General features: G+C 35.1%; 1 protein-coding gene across 3 annotated transcripts in view; it reads left to right on the top strand.

The window, feature by feature from the left end:
• Positions 1-3,400: 3,400 nt before the first annotated feature.
• The window catches only part of LOC131157817 (probable protein phosphatase 2C 60), a 96,944-nt gene continuing 78,387 nt past the window's right edge, over positions 3,401-21,957 (top strand). Inside the window, exons 1-2 of one of the 3 annotated variants that reach the window (XM_058112216.1) lie at positions 3,401-3,478; positions 4,756-4,878. In XM_058112216.1, the coding sequence (XP_057968199.1) occupies positions 4,762-4,878 (117 nt within the window). In that variant the 5' untranslated portion in view covers positions 3,401-3,478; positions 4,756-4,761. Of the gene's footprint in view, positions 3,576-4,755; positions 4,879-21,957 lie in introns of all 3 variants that reach the window. The other 2 variants (XM_058112217.1, XM_058112215.1) reach the window with 2 other exon arrangements.

Below are 21,957 nucleotides of genomic sequence, written 5' to 3'. Positions count from 1 at the left end.
ATAGGACTTAGTTGGTTGGTTGGTAAAACTAAATCAACGTACATAATCATTAAATAAGATTTTCCTTATTAAGTCTAGGTCCGGAACCAAGTGTATACTCAGGAGATATCCACTACTATACATAACCACTTTGTAAATAGTGTGGGTACACTCTAATCCATTTAAACTTTAAATTATGGTACCGAACATTCGTAATTTCTATATCGTCTAAACCATGAGGGGTTTTGAAAACATTTTATTATATAATTTATACAATTAAAATAATATCATGAAAGTCTTATTTTTATTCATATTTTCGTGAAATACGCAATGTAAAGATAAACTCATGTCATCTTTACTCATATTTTCATAAAATATGTAACGTAAAACTAAACTCATGTCACACGATTTTCGTGTTAAAAATATTTTCTTCAATACAAATTAATACTGTAAAATACTCGAGAGGTTTAGAACATTTCTTAACTCAAAAATAAGTGCAAGTATATTAAAGATAAAACTGATATAATTAAATATACGTAAAAATAAACTGAAGAGAATTTTATGAAACAATTAACATAATTGAAATTTACTTACAAATAAACTCAGGTATAAATTTTAAATAAAAATCTAACATAATCAAATTTACTTACCTCTTCCTTAACCTTATTCTACGAACACAACAAATATCTCTAAAAAATGAGATCGGAAAGAGTGAGCGAGTGATAATTTAATTATAACAAAATTTATCCATCCATCACTAATTCTTTCACTCACTAATAATTCTTTTCCTTTGAAAATTTTTGTGAAAAATGAAGGTTGAGAGCTTTTTATTTATAAGAAAATTTTGGAGAAGAAAATAGAATTTGTAAAAGTGTGGGAAGAGGGGTGAAATTATAATTTTTTTAAAATTAAGGAATGGACATGTGGATGAAAATCATGTGGAGAAAATGAGAGTATTTGCTGACACTCCCATTTAATTAATTAATTAATTATTTTTATATTTTTAAAAATCATTATTATTGTTTTTAAGCTATGTTCTAGTATTTTTTTTTATGAAAAATAATTAAGTTTGAATTTCGAGAACTCATGTAGGTCCTATACAACTTCGAGACCCAAGTGAGTCATACGTAACTCCAATAGTCCTCATACGATTTTATGAGCCCTACATAGTTTCGGAACTCATGTGGACCCCACACGACTTCGAGACTCATGTGGGCCTGCATAGGATACCTATATTATTATTATTATTATTATTATTATTATTATTATTATTATTATCATTATTATTATGTATTTTTACAAATTATGTCAGTCAAAACATTATTTTATGTATATATACTTATTTACGTATACAAATAGTGTCTACCTTGTTTATCTTATGAAATTCTATTTGACCAAACCGACCTCTAGGGAGTGACTGAACCGCAATGGTCTCTAAGCACTCGCTAAGATAAAGTCTTTTTTAAGCATCAAACATGACATCAAAGATTTTACAGAAAAATACTTTTGTATTGATATTAACTTAATGACAATTATTATTATTATGTTTTAATCGTATATATATATTTTTGGGGTTATTATATTGCTTCTAACCCTTTTGGAATGTTTTAGATCACCTAAGATGGTCAAAATTAGATTAAAGAAGAAGGAAAGCACTTGAAATGGGCGGGGCAATTTTCTCAATTTTTTCGTAAAAATTTTTGAAATTTTTTCAGATTTGTTTCTAACCCTTTCAGACTGCCCTAAATCATCCGGGATCATCAAAATTGGTTAGAGAGAATTGGAAGTGCCTGAAATGGGCTGAGCAATTTTCTCAATTTTTGCACCAAAAGCCCAAAACTTGCTTGGGTTGCTTCTAACCCTTCGGACTATCCAAATCGGCGGAATAGTCAAAATTGGTCCAAGAAGAATAGAAACACCCGCAACAGGTCAGATGATTAAGGTTAAGCTCTAGTGAGGTATCTAGTTGCTTGGTTTTGATAGTCTGTTAAAAAAATGACTATCAACATAACTACCTATTAAAATTTCAAAACAATCCCTATACTACACATGCATATTTTAAAAATATTCCTATAAGTATCCATAAATATTTGAAAAATACCCCTAATTATCCATAATTTTCCTAAAATAATGTTTTTTACAATATTAGAAAGGGAATTCTCCTTGATTTGGTTTTTTATACCCCCAAAATGTCCCTATAACTACCCATAAAAATTTTTAAAAGACCCCTATAACAACTCATGTATATTTAAAAAAAAAAAAAAAAAAAACCCTAAGCACCCATACTTTCTTAAAATAATATATTTTTTTAAAAAATATATCTACTATTAAAAAGGAGATTCTCATTTCTTGGTATGATTTCTAACATTCCAAAATGTCCCTATAACTACTTATAAAAATTTCAAAGAAATCTCTAGAACTACTTGTATATATTTAAAAATTTTCAAAATGTCCTTATAACTACCATAAAATTTCCCAAAAAAAAAAAAACATCCTTATAATTACCCATGTATAGTTTAAAAATATTACTACAACTACCCATAAATATTTGAAAAAATACCCCTAATTATCCATAATTTTCCTAACATATTTTTTTTTACAATATTAGAAAAGGGATTCTCCTTTTTTTATATGGTTTTTAAATTCCCAAAATGTCCTTATAATCACCTATAAATTTTTTTAAAAAACCTCAATTACTACTCATGTATATTCCAATTTTTTTTTAAAAAACTTCTATTACTACTTATGTATATTCCAAAAAATACTCTAATCATCCATAACTTTCTTAAAATAATATGTATATTTTAAATATCTCTACTGTCCCCTTTCTTGTTCTAGTTTTTAACATCCCAAAAATGTCCCATAACTACCTATACAAATTTAAAAAAAAAAAAAATCTCTGCAACTATCTTTAAAAATATTTTTTTTAACTACACATAAATATTTGAAAAAATACTTCTAATTATCCATAATTTTTCTAAAAAATAATATTCTTTTGGAGATTCTACTTTTTGGGTCTGATTTTTAATATCCTTACAATGTCCTATAACTATCCATAATTTTTTTTAAAAAAAGACCCCTATAACTACTCTTGTAGATTTAAAAAAATATCTTAATTATTATTTAAAAAATTATTTTATTATAATTATCACTTAATAATTGTAGCGCATAAATGTAGTGGGACGAAAAATTGTTAAATTTAACTATAACTATAATTAATTTTTTAAGATAAAAATTTTAATGAAAAGGTTTGATTTTGCTGTGTCTTTTGTTAGAGTGTTGCAGTTTTGATTTCATTTAACCCAAACAAAAAAAAAGAATTTGAATTTTTAGGAGAGGCAAAATCTTTTTCTTTTTTGAAATTTTAAATTTCCAACATATTTTTATTTTAAAATTCAATTTTATCCTTAGCATTCCGTGATCAGGCTTGATCCTTGGCTTCGCCCTGCCTCGTCGTCCGTACTATCACAGCAGTTCAGACTACAGAGAGCCACTGAAGGTTCCTACGATCTCTCTCTCTCTCTCTCTCTCTCTCTCTCTCTCAGGAAGCCAAGCATCCAAGTATCTACAGAATCCTGTAAATGCTTATTTTCCTTGTAATTCGATGCCAACTTAGGTTCAATAATGCCTTTCAATTGCGTCTTCTTTTGTATTTTATTTATATCAAGTGAGGTTTCTCGGTGTGATTTGCGTTCTTCGATTGGAATTTGTGGTTTAGTGATTGGTTGTTTTGGTTGTGGCAGTTTGGATGCTTATTTGTGGAAGAATTATTTTTCTTTGATGTTATAAGTTTGGCATGGGAGCGTTGCGTACTGGGATTCTTTCTTCCTTTTTTAAATTTAAAAGTGGATTGAGTTGTGGGAATTTTTTATTTGTTTTGTATTTGATTTGCCAATGGCTCGTTTTCGTCTTCGATTCTAAGCATTTTTGAGTATATTGTATCATATATGGACGTCCTTTAAAAAAGGAATCACTAGTGAAATGATCCGGTAGCATCAGATGTGCTTGGAGTTGGGTATCCCTGATGGCCACATTCCAGAATTGAGAAGTTTACTTCAAGTACAATAACAGTCACAGAAATCAAAATTTTTGCTATGTTTTAACAGTCCTGGTGAGTGATAAAAAATTGTGCTGAGAGAATCACTTTTGCATGTACTCAATTCTGGTGTTCCCACTGTTTATTTTTAACTGCTAGTTGTTTGTTCTTCTTCATGTCTGTTTTCAAATTATTAATGTTGTTGATGCTTTTCTTTTTGTTTTAATATAGTGACGATGCATTGAACATCCCAGAGTATGTGTGCATGTGCATGTCACGGCCATTACCTAGTGTTAATCCCACTAAGCGAGATCTTCGGAGTCAAGGCTCTGAATATAGTCCTAAGTTTCACATTAATTTCCATTAGGTGGTAACTTTTAGGACTTGAGTCGTTGTACTCGCGCTTGAAATCCTGGGAGTTTGCCCTTACGGCTGCAATTGAGTCAAACTTTTGTTGACTAGCTTGAGCGTGAATTTGGTTGGGCTTAATTCAGGTTTGGTATTGATTGATTCAACCTCGATTTCAAATGTAGGGCTAGGACTGGTTAGCTATTTGAGTTCGAAGTCTGTGAAGGGAGTATAATATACATATAGGGGAGCATACTCTTTTCTTCTACTTCCAGTATTTGCACCGCTAATGGCCCCTGTGCATGCAAATGCTGTAACTAAATATAATATTTTCTTATAAAGGAATCGTTGTTCAATTATTTGCATTGTTGGTGATTCTGTTTTATTTCCAGGTACAAATGGGAATATATCTCAGCAGTCCCAAAACTGAGAAGTTCTCGGAAGATGGGGAGAATGAAAAACTTAAATATGGTTTGTCATCCATGCAAGGGTGGCGCACAACTATGGAAGATGCTGTGAGTATTTTAATTGGCATTGTTATTTTGTTTAAAATCATTTCCTATTGTATTTTCTCCTAACTAGGAATGGGTTTAAAATTTGATTGATAGTTTATACTTTTTTTAACGTAAGCGTTGCATTTTGTAACTAATTAATTGACTAATGGAGAGTAAACTTCTAAGCACATTTTGGTACCTTGTATCTATTATGTGAGTTGAAGAAATTGAAGATGTAATTCACTAATACATAGAAGTAAAAGTAGGTTGGATAAAATGAAGAAGTGGTGCCGGTGTACTGTATGATATTACAATGCCACTAGAAGAAAAAGAAAGTTCTAGGATGGATATAATGTTGGTATTCTGTATGGATTAGGATGTAGGACAAGTAAGAAACACTCAAAGTAGAGATTTTTTTTTTGGTCTGGTTTGAGAGTCATTTAAGGCCTCCCTCTCTCAGCCATGGACCACTTTTGTGGGTGTTGTGTGGCTCATGGTAGTCGCTCATGTAAAGACAGCACCCTACTATTTCTTGCAGATTTCTGCTGCAGCTCTGATGTTTTCTCTGGCTGCTGTTCCAGTGATGATACTGTTATGATGTTCTAGCTGCTGTCTTTGTTTCTGCCTATGCTTTTAGCTGCTGCCAGGTTGGTTTTGCGAAAGTGCTTGTGGAACTTTGTTGTGGTCTGCCCTGTTCTGTGTGGTCAAAAGTGTGGTCTTCTCTGCTCTGTTTGCTCAAAGCCAGCTTAGACAAGATTAGTGAGAGACTATTTATGCCTGTGATTCCTCCTAGGATATTGTAACTTCAGTCTTGTGGTCGTAGCTTCCTGCCCAGTTTCTGTCATTTTTAAGATTTGTAGCGCTGTTTTGTGCCTGTGTGTGAGTGCTGTTCTGTGCCTATGTGTGCTGCCTGATTTTGCAGAGTTGCTGTGTTGTTCATTCCCTATACTGGTGTGTGCTGATTGAAGTGGATAGGAGGTGTTTTTGGTGGTCTTTACAGAGAGAGCTTCAGCTGATACTGTTAATGTACAGATCACAGCCATCAAACTGGCTAGGTCCTCCAACTACCTGTAGTGGTCTCAGGCAGTCTGTTTGTATATTAACGCGAAAGAGAAGTCCAAGTATTTGTTGCATTCTCCTCCATCTCCGGTCATCAAGGATTATGAAGATTGGATGAAAGAGAATGACATAAATTGACTCACCACCCCCACTGCAAAAGATATGTCAGGTCTAGTGATAGTAAAGTAGATCAACTTACCAACCACTTGCCTATATCGCTGTTTGTCTTCAAATTCCTGTTTGACATCCCTAGACAACTTCATTTTAGGATCCATAGGAGTATCAACTGGTTAGCTCCCAACAAACCAGTCTCACTTAGTAAGTCCAAGTTAAGTTTTTGCTGGGATGGATTCAACCCTTTTCTATACTGTACAATCTCAATACCAACAAAGTTAGAAATTTAGTTTGAAGCCACCGCTTTAACATCTGCAATCCTGCTCTGATCGCTACCAGTAATGAAGATATCATCAACATAAACCGCAGGAAGTACCACTCTAATCTCCTTTTTGCAGACAAAGAATGAATGATCAGAGTAGCAGTGAATAAAGCCAAATATAGAGAGCACCACACTGAATTTGTCAAACTAGGCATGAGGAGACTGCTTAAGACCATAAATGGCCTTATGCAACATACATGCACTACCATCCTCCCCCTGAGCAACATACTCTGGAGGTTGTTTCATGTATACCAATGTCTGCAAATCTCCATATAAAAAGCATTCTCCAGAATCTCCACATCCAATTGGTATAAAGGCCAATCAAATATTAACTGCTACTGAGATCAATACATGGACAAAATTCAGTCGAGCAACAGGAGAGAAGATCTCAAAATAATCAACACCTTATGTTTGGGTGTACCCCTTGGCAACCAATTGAGCCTTATCCTTTCTTTTGCCTTGTTTATTTCTTCTGTTTCTATCCCTTCCTCACATGTTGAAGCCCTTGCTAACCCTGGGTGGAAGCATGCAATGGATGTAGAAATGGATGCCTTGACCACTTGAGGGATTGTCGTTACTCTGGCTGTTCTGTAGCACAAACTTTTGTGGCTTCTGTTTGTCTTGTCGTGGCTAGAGTTAGTAAATCTATTTGTTTTCTTCTATCTTTTGCTGAATAATTGTGGAGTCTCTTTGGAAGCTGACTGTCATTCTTGGTCCTTAGATTCCTCAGGGTTTTATTCCTGCAAATCCTTTTGTTAGTTTTTTAATAGCTCTGGTTTTCCTTTCCCTCTCTATGAAACTATCTGGAAGGCCAAAGTTCCCTCTAAAATCCAAGCTTTTATTTGACTAGTTGGGCTTAATAGGATTAACACCAATAGGTTGCTACAGATTAGAAGATTTCTAAATGCTCCATCTCCAGACATATGTGTGCTTTGTTTTAATTACTCTGAAACTGCTTCACATCTTTTTTTGCATTGTGATTTTTCCTAGAGGATTTGGAACAAGCTATTTAATCATTTATCGATGTGCTCTTAGTAAGGAACCTAGAATGGTAATTTTGTTCAAGAAAGGGTTGAGGGATGAATCAAAAGGTTCATGATTATGCGAATTCAAAAATATCCCACTACTCTATCAGAGGCTTACCACATCATGGCTTTGGAAGCTGAGAGATTTTTCCAGCCACCAACCTATAACACCACTTCCTATGTTGAAGGATTTCATCATTCTAGATCAATTTCTCCTTGGTCATGTACTATTCCTAGATCCTCACAAGATGTTCAAGAGAAAACTCAAATTGTTGAGGAGAAACAATCAAATATCGAAAGTGCCAATGCAAATTCTTTTGTAATTGAGTATCATGACTATATAATGATTTGCATAGTACTAGTGCACAATTTTTTGATTCTTCAGTCGACGTGGCTCATGAATCTTCTCAATGTTCAGAAGGTAGTCTTAGGCCCACCGAAGATGTTCAAGAGGAAACTCAACCTGTTGCGGATATATAAAAAATGCCCATCCAAATTGTTGCATAATAGAATATCATGACCACATAAATGACATGCATATAACTAGTGCACAATTTTTTTATTCTTCTGTTGATGTGAGTCATGAATCTTCTCAAAATGAGATCATAGACATGTCTTTATTGACCCTAAGCACTGTTGGGATCTCTAGGCCAGAGATGGACCTTGATTTGTCATCACACTTGGTTGTTGAAACTTGCAATGAACAGAAAGATGAGTTGCCAAGGACAGATATGCCTGTCAATGACCTTGCTATTCAACCTCAATTTTCCATTTCTAACCTAAAGAGTGAGGAACAGTTGTCTGCTGTAGAGTTTGTTGAAAATTCTTCAATCATGGAACCTATTGTTGAAATTCCTCTTGATATTATTTCTCCTCAATCCCATAAATTTGTGCTTCCATCCTTTTCATCTTCTCCTTCTACATTTTCCTTAACCAAATGTAGTGAAACGTTGTACATCATCTAAATTATGGACCAAATGCATATTTGCTTGAGCTGCCAATAGATTTGGATATTAAATTGATTTCTTGTTTGGAGGACTTGTTATTTTATCAGAGGACATTGCAGCCTTCCATGCTACTTGCAGTTGGACAATCTACTTCATATTCTCCAATGTTGTTTGACAATGCAATGCAGATCGTGCCTCTCTTGATTTGCCAGCATGTTTGACTTTGTTCCCACACATGCAGCTAAAACTATTATGCCGTTACAAAACTTGAGGTCGAATTTTCTCTAACAAGTGGAGTTTGATGGAGAACCACCAATGGAGGATTTTAAATGTTACCACCAATGGAGGATTTTAAATGTTCATATTGTATCTAGTTTTTTTTATTTTAGTTTGGGAAAATCTTGTTATTTTAGAAGTTTAGTCAATTTAGGTTTATTTTTTGTATTTAAGTACTTTAGGGTTATTTTGTAATTTCTTGTTCTATTGGGGCCTTTATGTAAATATGTGTTCTGGGTACAAATGCTGGACATGTAAGTTATTGTACAGTTATTGTTTTGAATCAAATTGTAGTTTCTCTCTCTGTTTCTTTCTCTCTCTCTCTCCCACAGGTTCTGCTGTTCTTCTTTTCCTCCTCTCTTCTCCTTCTTCCTTCTCTTATCTCTCTTCTAATTTTGTCTCTCACCTTCGCTCTGTTCTGTTCTTCCCCTTCTCTGTTCTTCTCTTTTTGTTCTGTCCCCTTACTGCTTCTGCTGCTTGTTTTCTTCTTCTTATCATCTTCTTCTACTCCTTCTTCTTCTAATTCTCTCAATTCTATCTATATATGTAAATTCTAATATCTGTCCTACAACAAGGAGTTTTAGGCAATTCAGTTTGTTGGTTTTGGCAGGAAAAATGAGGGTAAGGAGTTATGGAATTGTGCCTTATTTGCTGTCCATTTGGGTTTGTGGATGGAACAAAACACGTACATTGTTTTGCTGGGAAGAAGTTGTCTCTTTTACTAGTTTGGGAGAAGATTCAACATTTGGCTTCTCTTTGGTGTGTGGGTAATGGTAACTTCAGGGGGATGTGTATTTTGGATGTTAAGCGTAATTGGCTTTCCTTGTTGAATTGATAGGGACTGCTGTTTTGTCTTTTGGGTTGTTTCTAACGTTCCTTTGTTGTTTCTTTCTTTATTTTCCTGGGGTCACCCAGGATTTTGAAAGGAGATGCTTTGCTCTTTCCTTCTTGTACATTCCTATTCTATCAATGATACTATTTTGTTATCAAAAAAAAAAAAAGAAAAAAGAAAAAAGATTGATTCTTGGCAGGGTCTTTACGATTTGAATAAACCATATATGATTGTAATTGGTTATTTTTTCATCATTCTCACTTAATGGAATAACTTATGAACCAGGAAGGTATTACATTCTTTTCATGGCTGACGAATTATAGCAGATGAGTAACCCATAGCTGCGTTGTTCTATTTTGCTCATTTTATCCATTCTTTTTTCATCCTCACTTAACACTGAAATTTCTCTTCATCGATTTAAACGATCAATTTCTCATCAATGATAACATTTATCTGTTAAAAATGGGTTTAGAAAGCTGAAAGTGAGATTTTAGTGATTCTTAAGAGGATTTGTTATGTATGTGCTAATTAAAGAAAAACTTCTAATTTGCTATTATGGCAGATAGGTATATTTTTGGCAGTTGAAATAAGCATGAGGAGTTTGGGCTGGGATTGCTTTTTTAGTGCTGCATTTTGATAGATTGTGATTGTACTTTGACCTTTAAGTTTATAATTATATTGAGATGAGATAGAAAGTGGAGAGAACATCAGAATCACGTGGAATTATGAAAGAAACACAAGGAGATTAGTCTTTCACCATGAGTAGTTACGTACTATTGGTTCCGAAGTTGCTAATGGTTAGACTTTGAAAATAAGGAGGAAACCACATAGTGTGGGGTTGTGAAAGTGGATTAGAAAATATTGGAATGATTTCTTATTCAATATGCAATTTTTTCTGAGAAATAAGGAAATTGTATTTGCTTGTAGCAGCAGTTAGTATAGGGTTTTAATCTCTTATTTGCCCATGGGTACTTTTTTCATCTACTTTTCATATTTAATATAAGTTGGCTGGTCTTTGGCAGACATGTTGCCAGGCAGAACCTAATTCTCTCCTCTTTTCCTGCTCCAGCCACAATTCTTCTATGGAAAATCTTATATGAATTTCTCTGATTAATAGCATGGCATCACAGCTCTGGTTCAAGGAAATCCAGGGTTCAAGTCATCTTATCTAGTTATGTCCATTATTATTCACTTTGTACGTTTGTGTTTTGTGCACCTGTTCAAGTTTGCTCAATGCTCGGAGGACCGCTTCACATGCAAGATGGGTCCATGTGAGGGGAAGTGTTAGATAGCTTGATATACATCGTTGGCCCACCACTAACAACTTAAGCTTTTATATAACGTGGAGACAAGGACATAGTATCACAGCCTTGATCTCCTCTAAATCCGATTTATCTGAGTTGATTTTAGACACTCCTTTTTTTTTTTTTATCATTACCTAATTGATTCTTAAATCTGATTTTCTGTTTTTGATTTGAGAGTTGATTAGGAACACTCATGCTCTCGGTTAGGATGCCCAGCATCCTTGGTTGGATGCCATGTGTTTGTGGTGGTTTGCTGATGTGACAGCAGTTGCACAATGTTGTGGTATGTTGCTGATGTTCTTCTGATGTTCCGATGGCTGGTTGTGGCATGATGATGATGTTTTGATGCTGTGTGTGTTCATGCTTGATTCCTTGCAATCTTGTATCAGTTGCTGATTGGTCTACAATTGGTGTTTGATGACTATTTCCAGTTCTTGTCTGCGCCTACTTCTAGGTGCTTCCAGGTTGTGTGTTTATTGTCTGCACTAATGTTTGAGTGCCTGGGACTATTGGTTGTGGTGTGCTTTTTCTGTGTGGTTGTGGATGGCTTTGGCAAGATTTGTAAGAATATTTACATCTGCAGTTCCTCCTAGGGTACTGTAACCACAGTTCTGTGGTTGTGTTTGTTCTTGAAGTTCTGAAGCGTTGTGTGCTCATGTGAGCTGCATCATTTCTGTTTAATTGCTAGGTGGTGCTAGTTTGTGTCTTTTCTAATTTGTGCTCTTCTTTGCTTCTGTGTCGTGGTTTCTCTCGACTGGCCAGCATGTTTTGTGTCTCCTTGATGTAGGACAGCTACAGAAATAGAGAGAATTATGGGGATAGGATTAGAATAATACGACAAGAAGAGGGATGGATGGAAGGTGCCTTAGGATATCAATGAGAATTAAAAAAGAAAGTTAGAGAGAGAGAGACAGAGAATAGAGAAAATATGAACAGAACAGAGGTGGGAGGAAGACGAAGAAGAAGAGGGAAGAAGAAGAAGAAGAAGGAACCTGCAAGAGGGAGAGGGAGAGAGGGGAACTTCAATTGCAGTCTGATTCCACACGTTAACTGTCCCATACATTACAAACAGAGTACTTGTAAATCTAACATTACAATTTACAACTACAACAAGTATTTACAAAGCAACCCCAACTACAACAAGAAATTATAAAATAACTCAGAAGTACTTAAAATACACAAAAAAAAAAAAAAAAAAAACCAAAGTAAACTTCTCAATAACCAGAGTTTTCCTAAATTAAAATAAAAAAAATTTAGCTATAATACAAATATCTAAAGTTCTCCATGTGCGGTTCTGCATCAAATTCCCCTTGCTAGAGAAAAACTCAATCCCAAGTTTTACAATGATGCAACAAGAGTAGGGAATGTGTATCCATGAACCATTCAACTTGTAATTTCACATTGTCCATTTTCATCTGACTTGCAAACATCAACAGCAAATTATTGCAATTCTCCTCCAGATTCCCAATGAATTTGATAGGAGAAGTATCACCCTTTAGAAGATGATTCAAGGCTTGATGTCTGTGTTTCACAAGCTTCTCACAAGATTCAACAATTTCATCCTTGTTGGATTACTACTTCACCTAAAATCTTAAGTTGTCAGGTTGCCAAAAATGCATATCAAGCTTTAACACTCTGTCGCACGTGCAGCCTTGTAGCATGTGGAGCGATAAACAAATGAAAAGAACACCAATTACAGGGAGTACAATAATTTTTAAACACTAGAAAATAAATGCAAGCGACAAGACTAGAACTTAGGACCTCTTGGAAACCTTGTGTTAGATTACCACTTCATCTAAAAGCTTAAGCTATTAGGTTGTGGGCCAACAATGTATATCAACTTTACAGTCCTTTAAAAAGTACTTGTGCTGAATTGAATTCCCAATTTTAACATATTTTGTCGCCTGCTCCTGGGACTCTTCTACATCTTGAACATGTTGCTCCATTGCATTTGCTTGCCCTTCAAGGATCATCATGTGATCTATGTTGGACTTTGTGGAGCCTAGTTTCGTTTGTTCCAGATGATGACCCGACCTGAATTAATGCTGCGTGGTTTCTTTAATAAGAGATTTCTATCCTATCAGCCCAAGCCTCCGCTCCATGGACTAAGCGGCCCAAGTTGTACTCGTGGGGGGGAGGGGGGGGAGTCGTCTTTTGGGTGATTAGGTTAGGCTATCATAGTTAGAGAGAGAGAGCGAGAGAAATCATTGTACGGTGCACTCTCTGTATTTTTCTTCCTGAGTATAGTGAAATCCTTGTTGCTCCGTGGACGTAGGCAAAATTGTCGAACCATGTAAATATTGTCTTGTGCGTGTGATTATTCTCTTTGGCATGGATTGTTTCTCAATTTTTGTTTCTCACAGGATTAGGGAATTTCGTGTTGATTCCCAACAATCTACCATTTGCATAATCAATGGAGCTTTCATTTTCACGTTGATAATTCGTCCATGAATTCAGGGCCACTTGCAATTTCTTCATTTTTGTGATCATAGATGTAGTCCACAACAACAACGTTTTCGTCTTTGACAGGCTGTTTTGTGAATTCATGTTCACTGCAAGTGATCATGTGTAATCCATGACAACAAGAAGTTCTGTTTCATCCTTCATAGGCCTTGTTGAGATTGGAAGATCATATTGTCCAAAATAAGAACTCTTCCTTTTCTTAATATGGAAAATGATCTCATCATAACAGTTGAGGAATAATTTAGATACTAACAAATTTTTCTTTCTAAAAGAAAGGAAGGTTTGAGCTTTTACCTTGTTTTCTTCGGTAGTGTTGTATTCTATCCCACCACTCAATTGCATAACCAACGATCTTACAAGATGCAAATCTCGCCCTTATTGTTTTTGGTGTCTCATTGTATTCAAAATAAATATCAAGACAAGCAGCTAGTCTGTGAATTCTCTTTTGGAGAAGTTATCATTGAACAAGGAATATCCACAGGACAAAACATAGAAGCCCATGTAACATTTGTCAAACTTATATCTTACAAGATACTAAAAATGATGGCTTACTGGCTATAGGTTCTCCAATTTATCAACAATAACATGTCTCTCGAACAAAGTCCAAATATTCTGAATTAAACATGACTTTTGGGTGGTGGTGTCAATTGTAACCTATACCCATTAACCCATCCATCCCCACCAAAATTAAATGGGTTAGTGTACACGCATATAATTATGTGGATCATAAAAGGGTGACTCATTTATATCGAAAAATTAAATGGATGAAAGTGGGTGTACTTGCTTAACCCGTCAATCCATTTAAATTTCAGCCTGGTCAACTTGTAATAGTAATTTTTCTCATGCACATCATTTGAAAGTATACTACAATTCTGTAATTAATATTATAGTTTTAATATTTATGTAATTAATTACATAATTATGGTTAGTTTGGTTCCAATACTTGCGTAATTATGTAATAATTTACGTACATACTTGATTTGTTTCGGTTATCCGAACCAATTAATATGTGTGTAAGTAATTGCACTATTGGTTCAATTCAGGTATGTATGTAATTATGGATGTACTATCATTTGGAAATATGCGTACGTAATTATGTAATTATGTTCAATTCATTTCAAATATGTATGTAATTACGTGTAATTATGGATGTACTATCATTTGGAATTATGTGTAGTTTGTTTGAGTTATTCGAACCAATTAATAAGTATGCATGTAATTATATAATTCATTAGGTATTTAGGTTTATATAATTATGTATGTAATTTTGGTGCATAGTATGGTACTCATTGCGCTTATCATTTGAAACTAAACTACGTAATCATGTAACTAGTTTACGTAGTTAATAGTTAGGATATCTATGTTCGTAATAACGTAAATATGAATAGTTTGGTTTGAATATGTACATAATTATGTAATTACATATGCATGCAAATGGTTTGGTTATCCAAACCAATTAATATGCATGTACACAATTACATAATTTGTTCAATTTAGATGCATAACAAATTTTATAGGTACGTAATTATAGTATTGATTACACCTGTAATTTGAAATTAAACTACAGAATTATGTATTGCGTAATTAATACTCTAATTTGGATATCTATGTACGTAATTTTGTAAGTACATAAAATTTGCTTTGAATATATATGTAATTATTTAATTATGTATGTACATTATTGGTTTGGTTTGGTTACCCAGACCAATTAATATGCATGTAGGTAACTACGTAATTGGTTTGGTTCAGATAAGTAGCAATTTTATAGGTATGTAATTAGAGTATGGACTATGCATATCATTTGAAATTAAACTACATAATTACGTAAACTATAATTTGGATATCCGAGTACATAATTTTGTAATTGTGAATAACTGAGTTTGAATATGTATGTGATTACGAAAATATGTATGTAGTTAGTTTGGTTCATTTTTTCAAATTAATCAATATGCATGTGCTCAATTACTAATTGGTTCGATTTAGATATGTTCGTAATTATGTAGGTATGCAATTATAGCATGGACTAATTCTGTCATTTGAATTTAAACTACACAAATACGTAAACTATAATTTGGACATCTATGTACATAATTTTTTAATTATGGATAATTTGGTTTGAATAAGTATGTAATTACATAATTATATATATAATTGGTTTGGTTCGGGTATTCAAATTAAGTAATATGCATATACTTAATTATGTGATTGGTTCAATTTAGATATGTATGTAATTATATATTTAAGTAATTATAGTATTGATTACATCTATCATTTGAAATTAAACTACATAGTTTTGTAATTACGTAAATAATACTATAATTCATATATCTATGTACTTAATTTTGTGATTTTAGACACTTTGGTTTGTATATGTAAGTATGTAATTATGCATGTATGTAATTGGTTTGGTTCAGTTATCCAAACCAATTAGAACCAAACCAATTACTATGCATGTACATAATTACGTAAGTGTTTTTGCTTAGCTATATAGGTAATTTTGTAGGCATGTAATTATGATATGGACTGCACCTATTATTTGAAATTAAACTATGTAATTATGTGATTACTATATAATTTGGATATTTTCAACCGAGCAACAAATTAACCCTCAAGGATGGTGGAAGATCTGGCAACAATAATGTCTAAGATTACAAGTTTCACCCAGTATCTAGCAATGGGTTTCACATGCTTTGTAATTAAATGGGTAAATGGGTTCATCCATGTTTAAATGGGTAGGGTCATAAATGGGTCAAATTGTTTTGTGTAAATGGGTCATAAATGGGTAAATGGGTCCATTATGACCCACTTATTTTTGTTTATTTTAGGGGTTGACAATGCTGAATTTATCCTTCAATTTTAAGTAACAGACAATTGAAGTTGGATTTATTCATACCAACATTAAAATCTCATGAAGGAAAACTAATTTGTGGCAGTAAATCTCAAAATACTGCAGCTAGGTCTCAATCTGAATGCTGTCAGACCTTCAAAACTCTGAGATTTGCATTATCTCAAGCTAACTTCCTAACTTCTCAAGTCTACCACAAAATAAAAGCTTACAAAATGCAGCAAATGAAGTCTGAATCCAGTGTTAGTGCTGAAATTTTCCCCTAAACATGTAACTTGCACTAGCACTTGAATTTTCCTCAATTTCAGCTTCAAAGTCTCAGGTAAAAATCCAAAATATTGTGGTTAGAAACAATTTCTTGCGAACCAGGAAGCAGGAGAAGACTCTGGCAGTTCCTCACTCGCAGGTCACTGGCACGTGGGGCGCGTGTGCCTCAGGTGAGGTGTCTCTGGCTGGTGGCAGATCGGGGGCTGGGGAGTTGAGTAGTGGTGGTGTTGCGTCAAGGGAACACTGGCAGATCTGAGATTTCAGAAGGCGTTCACCTGCAGCACCCTCAGGTGGTGCATGGACCCACATCCCTTGTTGGGTGAAGGTGAAATTGCAGGGGAGGTGCTTTTGGTGGTGTCTATCTATGATGGTGTAGCTAGGTTTCTTTATTTTAGCATGGGAAAACTGTGGTTATTTAAGAAGTTTAGTTACTTTAAGTTATTTTGTATAATCTATGTACTTTGGGGTTATTTTGTAGTTTGTTGTTGTAGTTGGGGTTGCTTTGTAAATATTTGTTGTAGTTGTAATGTTAGATGTATAAGTACTCTGTTTATAAAGTACAGGACAGTTAATGTTTTGAATCAGATTGCAATTGCAGTTTCCCTCCTTCCTTCTTTCCCTTCCTCTTTCTCCCCGACTCTCCCTCCCTCTCTATCTCTCTCTCTCTCTCTCTTGCAGGGTCCTTCTCCTTCTTCCCTTCTCTTCTGTTCTGTCTCTAATTCTCTCTGTCTCTTTCCCCTGTACTGTATTGAGTGGTGTTGTTATGCCTTCAACATATTATGGTGTAGCTATTAGTGTCAGTATGCAGATTACAGCCATGAAATTGGATAGTTCTGCCAATTCTCTCCTATGTCATAGGCTGTGTAGGTGCATTAATGCAAAAGGCAAGAGTAAATATTTGGTTCAGGATTCCCCTTCTCATAACTCAAAAGGTTACTAGGAGTGCATAAAGGAAAAAATTATACTATTCCTGTGTGGTTGTGGAATGGTATGGAACAGGCTGCAGCAAATGTGATGTTTCAACAGACTGCCACTATTTGGAATGATCTCTATGAAAGTTTCTCCTAAGATTTTTCGCCCTTGTCTGTCTTGTATGAGAATTTCTTCATGTTTGACAAAAGAGTAGATCTATCGTCAGTATTGCTGTTTTTTAATGTACACTGCAAGTGGTTTATTTTGATTCAGTTTCTAGGCGAACCAAATTTTGTATTGTGCAGAACTATAGGTGATGTTGGGAACACAAACCCTAAATAGAATTTAATTGTAAAGGTATTAAGAGAATCAAAAGAGAGCGTAGAGATCAAATCTCAGCTAAGGGGTTGTCTTCAAGATTCTAGAACCAAGGCAAAGAACAATTTGTTCTGGAAAATTACTTCTTTAAAACTAGACAGACTCTTGACATCAATTAGAATATCTTATATATAGCATAAAACTCTTATGGACTATAAACCGTAACTCTTACAATTGGTTTAATCTCCACCATCCAAGATAACTTAAGGAAAGAGTTAAAATGGACAGAGAATCCCCTAAAAATAAGATTCTTGTGATAAACATGAACAGCATGGTGTGAGCATTGTCTTGCTACAGTAATTGCTATAGTGCCATGAATATTAACTTTGAAAAATATCACACTTCTGCTTCTGCATCAATTCCTTCAGGGTGGATGGAAAAACTTGCCCTCAGATTTAGTTCAAGCTTGCTGTGATAAATTGGAATGCCGAACAGTCCTCTTCACTCTCTCTCTCATTTTCCCCTCGAAGTAATTGGTACACATATAAGGCTTAATTCCGTCATGATAAGTCTTGCACTTCAAATGGGAACTCTTGATCTTCTCTTCAATTGGCAACAACAGAAACTAGTTGCTGAATACACATTAGTATCTGTAACAAGAAACTTAAGCTATTAGGTTGTCGACTAAATACATATATCAAGCCTCAACTCTCCCTACAATGTGCTGGCCGATTGTACAAGGAGAGGTGAGGAAACAATAAATTGTTCCAAGATAGCTTATGGGAATAAGACAAGTTTTAACAAATAGATGATAAATGCCGGTAACCCAAGACCTCTGGGCGACCATTGTTTTGATACCATGTTAGGTCACCGCTTCACCTAAAATCTTAAAACAGTTAAGCTGCTATGTTGTTGGCCAACAATGTATATTAAAACTAACACTTTTCCACACATGCAGGCATGCAGCCTGATAATATGTGGAGAGATTTAATGATAACTAACCCCCGTTACGGGGAATCCCTTATTATTGGTTATTGGTTATTTAGTATTATTACCTACATTAATAATCATGAGTGAATAAGGGTATTATGGGCATTGTGATGTACTTGACATATACTATAAATAGAGAAGGAGACATATAGCTGTGTTTAGGTTTTCCAATTTTCATAAAAATTATTAACATGGTATCAGAGCATGGTCCTGGGACCTGAAACCCTTACTTCCACAGTCACCGCCCGACCGAGCCTTAAAAGCCACAATCCTCTGCTTGTCTACCACTGCAGGAGAGCTGCTAGTGCCACTGAAAGCCTGAAAACCAGCCCAGAAGTTGCGGGAAGACACAGCAGTCCCCCAGAAATTTTTTGGACGATGCTGCATGTTCAGAAACACAGAAACCCCTTGATCTTGCAAAACAACACCATAGTCACCTACAGGCACTGCCAATCTTCCAAGCCCTGAAATCCCATTGCCAGAGTCTCCCTCACATGCCATCATGTGCCGCTAGAAGGATGATAGCAGCAACTCTGCACTTGCCTGCGAGGCTTCATACAAATACAACCATGTTTTTGGTCTCAACCAGTCTTGCATTGTTTGCAACCCTCTATATCATATTACCAAGTTTCTGATGGAATTTGGTCCAAAGATCTTACCTTTTAATTGTTTATGGACACAATGATGATTGTATGGCACTGTTGGAGGTTGTTTGTCTGTGGTAGCTGAACTCATCATGGCCTGAAAGAGTGTTATGTTGCTGTGTTTGCAATTTGTTCTGGTTGTTTATCTTGTTGGTGGTCTCGGTTGTGTGTATGTCATCCATGGATACCATAATTATGTTCGATCTGTCCAGCCATGTAATCCCATCGCTGGAGCCTCTCTTATGTGCCAGTAGAAGGCTGGCTGCACAGACTCCACATGCCAGGGTGTGATGCTTCATACATCCATGTTTATTTATCCGTATTGCGTGTGCCTGAATTTCCATTGAATTTGCTATCTGTGAGTCATTTGACAAAGCCTTTTAACCTTTATCATTCTCATTCTGCTCATTCCTCATTTTATCTTTTTGTTACAGCACCCGTCCAGTTTTAACACTATCATTTCTACTACATTTATTTTCTGGATATGCTGTTTGTTACTTGTCCAACGTTTTGATCCATATCAGATGGCTGGCTGGTGTGTAGTTGTCATATAAAATTTCCATTCTAATTTTAGGGGCATTAGGTGCACTTTCTCCACTCTACAAACCTTCTTTAATTCTACACATTACATCTTGAATTTCTCCTACTATTTGCATAGTAGATCCATGGTAACGAAATCTACTACTCTTAAGACCATCAAGTTTAATATTTTCTTCATTATTCCTTCTAGAATCTCTAAAATTGCATTTTATGTGTTGTGGCTTGTATATATTTATCTTGAAACATGTAGAGCCTGCTTAGTCGTGGAAATCATTTTCATCTTCCAATTCTAGATTTCAAATCTCGTGAAAAGGACACATGGTTTTCTATTTTTCCAACATTTCTGTAGAAAATTCAGAAAACACCTTTTTTTTTTTTTTTTATTGTTTGTCATATCAATTTTTGAAAATTGAAAGACATGGTGACCTTTTTGTAATTCCATGCAAAATTAGAAAAATAGAAAATGAGAACTATTTCCCACAGGCCCCTAGCATATTGCTACATAGATTCTACATTTCTACTCCTTGTATATTTGGCTGTGTCCTTTGTTCATCAATTAATTGTAGGAATAGATAAGTTGGATCCTCATGCCATCAAATGTATTTTTCTGGGCTATTCCTATACTCAAAAGGGATATCAATGTTATAGTTCTACACTCCTACTTTATATGGATTCTTTGTCTCTGCTGATGTCACCTTTTTTGAGTCCACACCATACTACTCTGATTCCTTGAGTTCTGTTGACCTTGATGAGTCCCTTCCTCTGTCTTACCTTTCAGATCCCAACCTATTATTTGTTCCCAATCCTCTTACATATTGTTCTAGTTTGAGTCCTTCTCATCATTTGGATGATCCCAATTTGTAGGTATACACACGGAAACTCAAGGGAGGAGAGCCTCCTTGAGCTTACACTACTGCACCTCTTGTTCCCTCATTAGATGATCTTATTTCCCATGATGTTGATCTTCCTATAGCTGTTTGGAAAGGTAAACATACTTGTACTCAACATCCAATCTCTAATTTTGTTTGTTATGATTTATTGTCACCCTCGTATTACTGTTTCGTTAGTACTTTGTCTTTTGTTGCTTTTCCAAAATCTATTTTTGAAGTCTATCCCATTTTGGGTGGAGGACTGCAATGGTTGAAGAGATGTATGTGCTACATGATAATGATACTTAGGATTTGGTACCTCGTCCTCCTAATAAGTCTGTGGTTGGTTGGTTGTTGTATGTACAATGTGAAAGTCAATCCTAATGGTTTTGTGGCTCGTCTGAAGTCCTACCTTGTTGCTAAGTGATAATGTGATATATTAAGGTGCATGGGTTGGATTATTCAAACACATTCTCTCTGATCGCTAAACTTGCCTCAGTACACTTGTTCATTTCTTTAGCCATTACTTGTCGTTGGCATTTACACCAGTTAGATGTGAAGAATGCTTTCTTACTTGAGGATCTTCATGATGAGGTTTATATGGAGCAATCACCTGGGTTTGGTGCTCAGGGGGAGTTTGGTTTAGTTTTTCGGCTTAAGAATTTGTTAGATGGATTGAAACTATCTTCTAGAGCATGGTTTGGTTGATTTAGTGTTGTAATACTTTAGTTTGGCCTCCAATGGTATGCAGTAGATCGCTCTGTATTTTATCGTCATGCTTCGTCTAGCAGGATATTGCTTATTGTTTACGTGGTTATCATTGTGATCACTGGTGATGATGATCAAGGCATCCAAGACCTAAAGCTTTTCCTACAAAGTAAGTTTCAGACTAAGGATTTGGGACCATTGAAGTACTTCTTGGGTATAAAAGTATCGATATCTTATATGGGACATGTCTTGTCACAGAGGAAGTATGTTCTTGATCTTTTAGATGAGACAAGGCTATTGGGATCTAGACATGACCCATGGATCCCAATAGTAATTTAGTGCCAGATATGGGTGATTTGTTGCCTAACCCATGATGGTATCGAAGACTTGTTGGAGAGTTGAATTATCTAACAGTCACTCGACTAGATATATCCTTCGCAACAAGTGTTGTGAGTCAGTTTCTCGATTCCTTGAGAACAAGTCATTGAGATGCAGTAATTCGCATATTAAGATATCTCAAAGGTGCACCAAGGAGAGGATCCTTATCTCTTATATAAGGATTTGGGTCACACTCATATTCAAGGATATACAAATGCAGATTGGGGCTGGTTTACCTTCCAATTGAAGATTCACAACAGGGTATTGTATATTTGTCGGTGGTAATT

This window comes from Malania oleifera, chromosome 6 (assembly GCF_029873635.1).
Source record: "Malania oleifera isolate guangnan ecotype guangnan chromosome 6, ASM2987363v1, whole genome shotgun sequence".
NCBI classification, from domain to species: domain Eukaryota; kingdom Viridiplantae; phylum Streptophyta; class Magnoliopsida; order Santalales; family Ximeniaceae; genus Malania; species Malania oleifera.
This window is presented reverse-complemented; position numbering and strand designations above follow the sequence as displayed.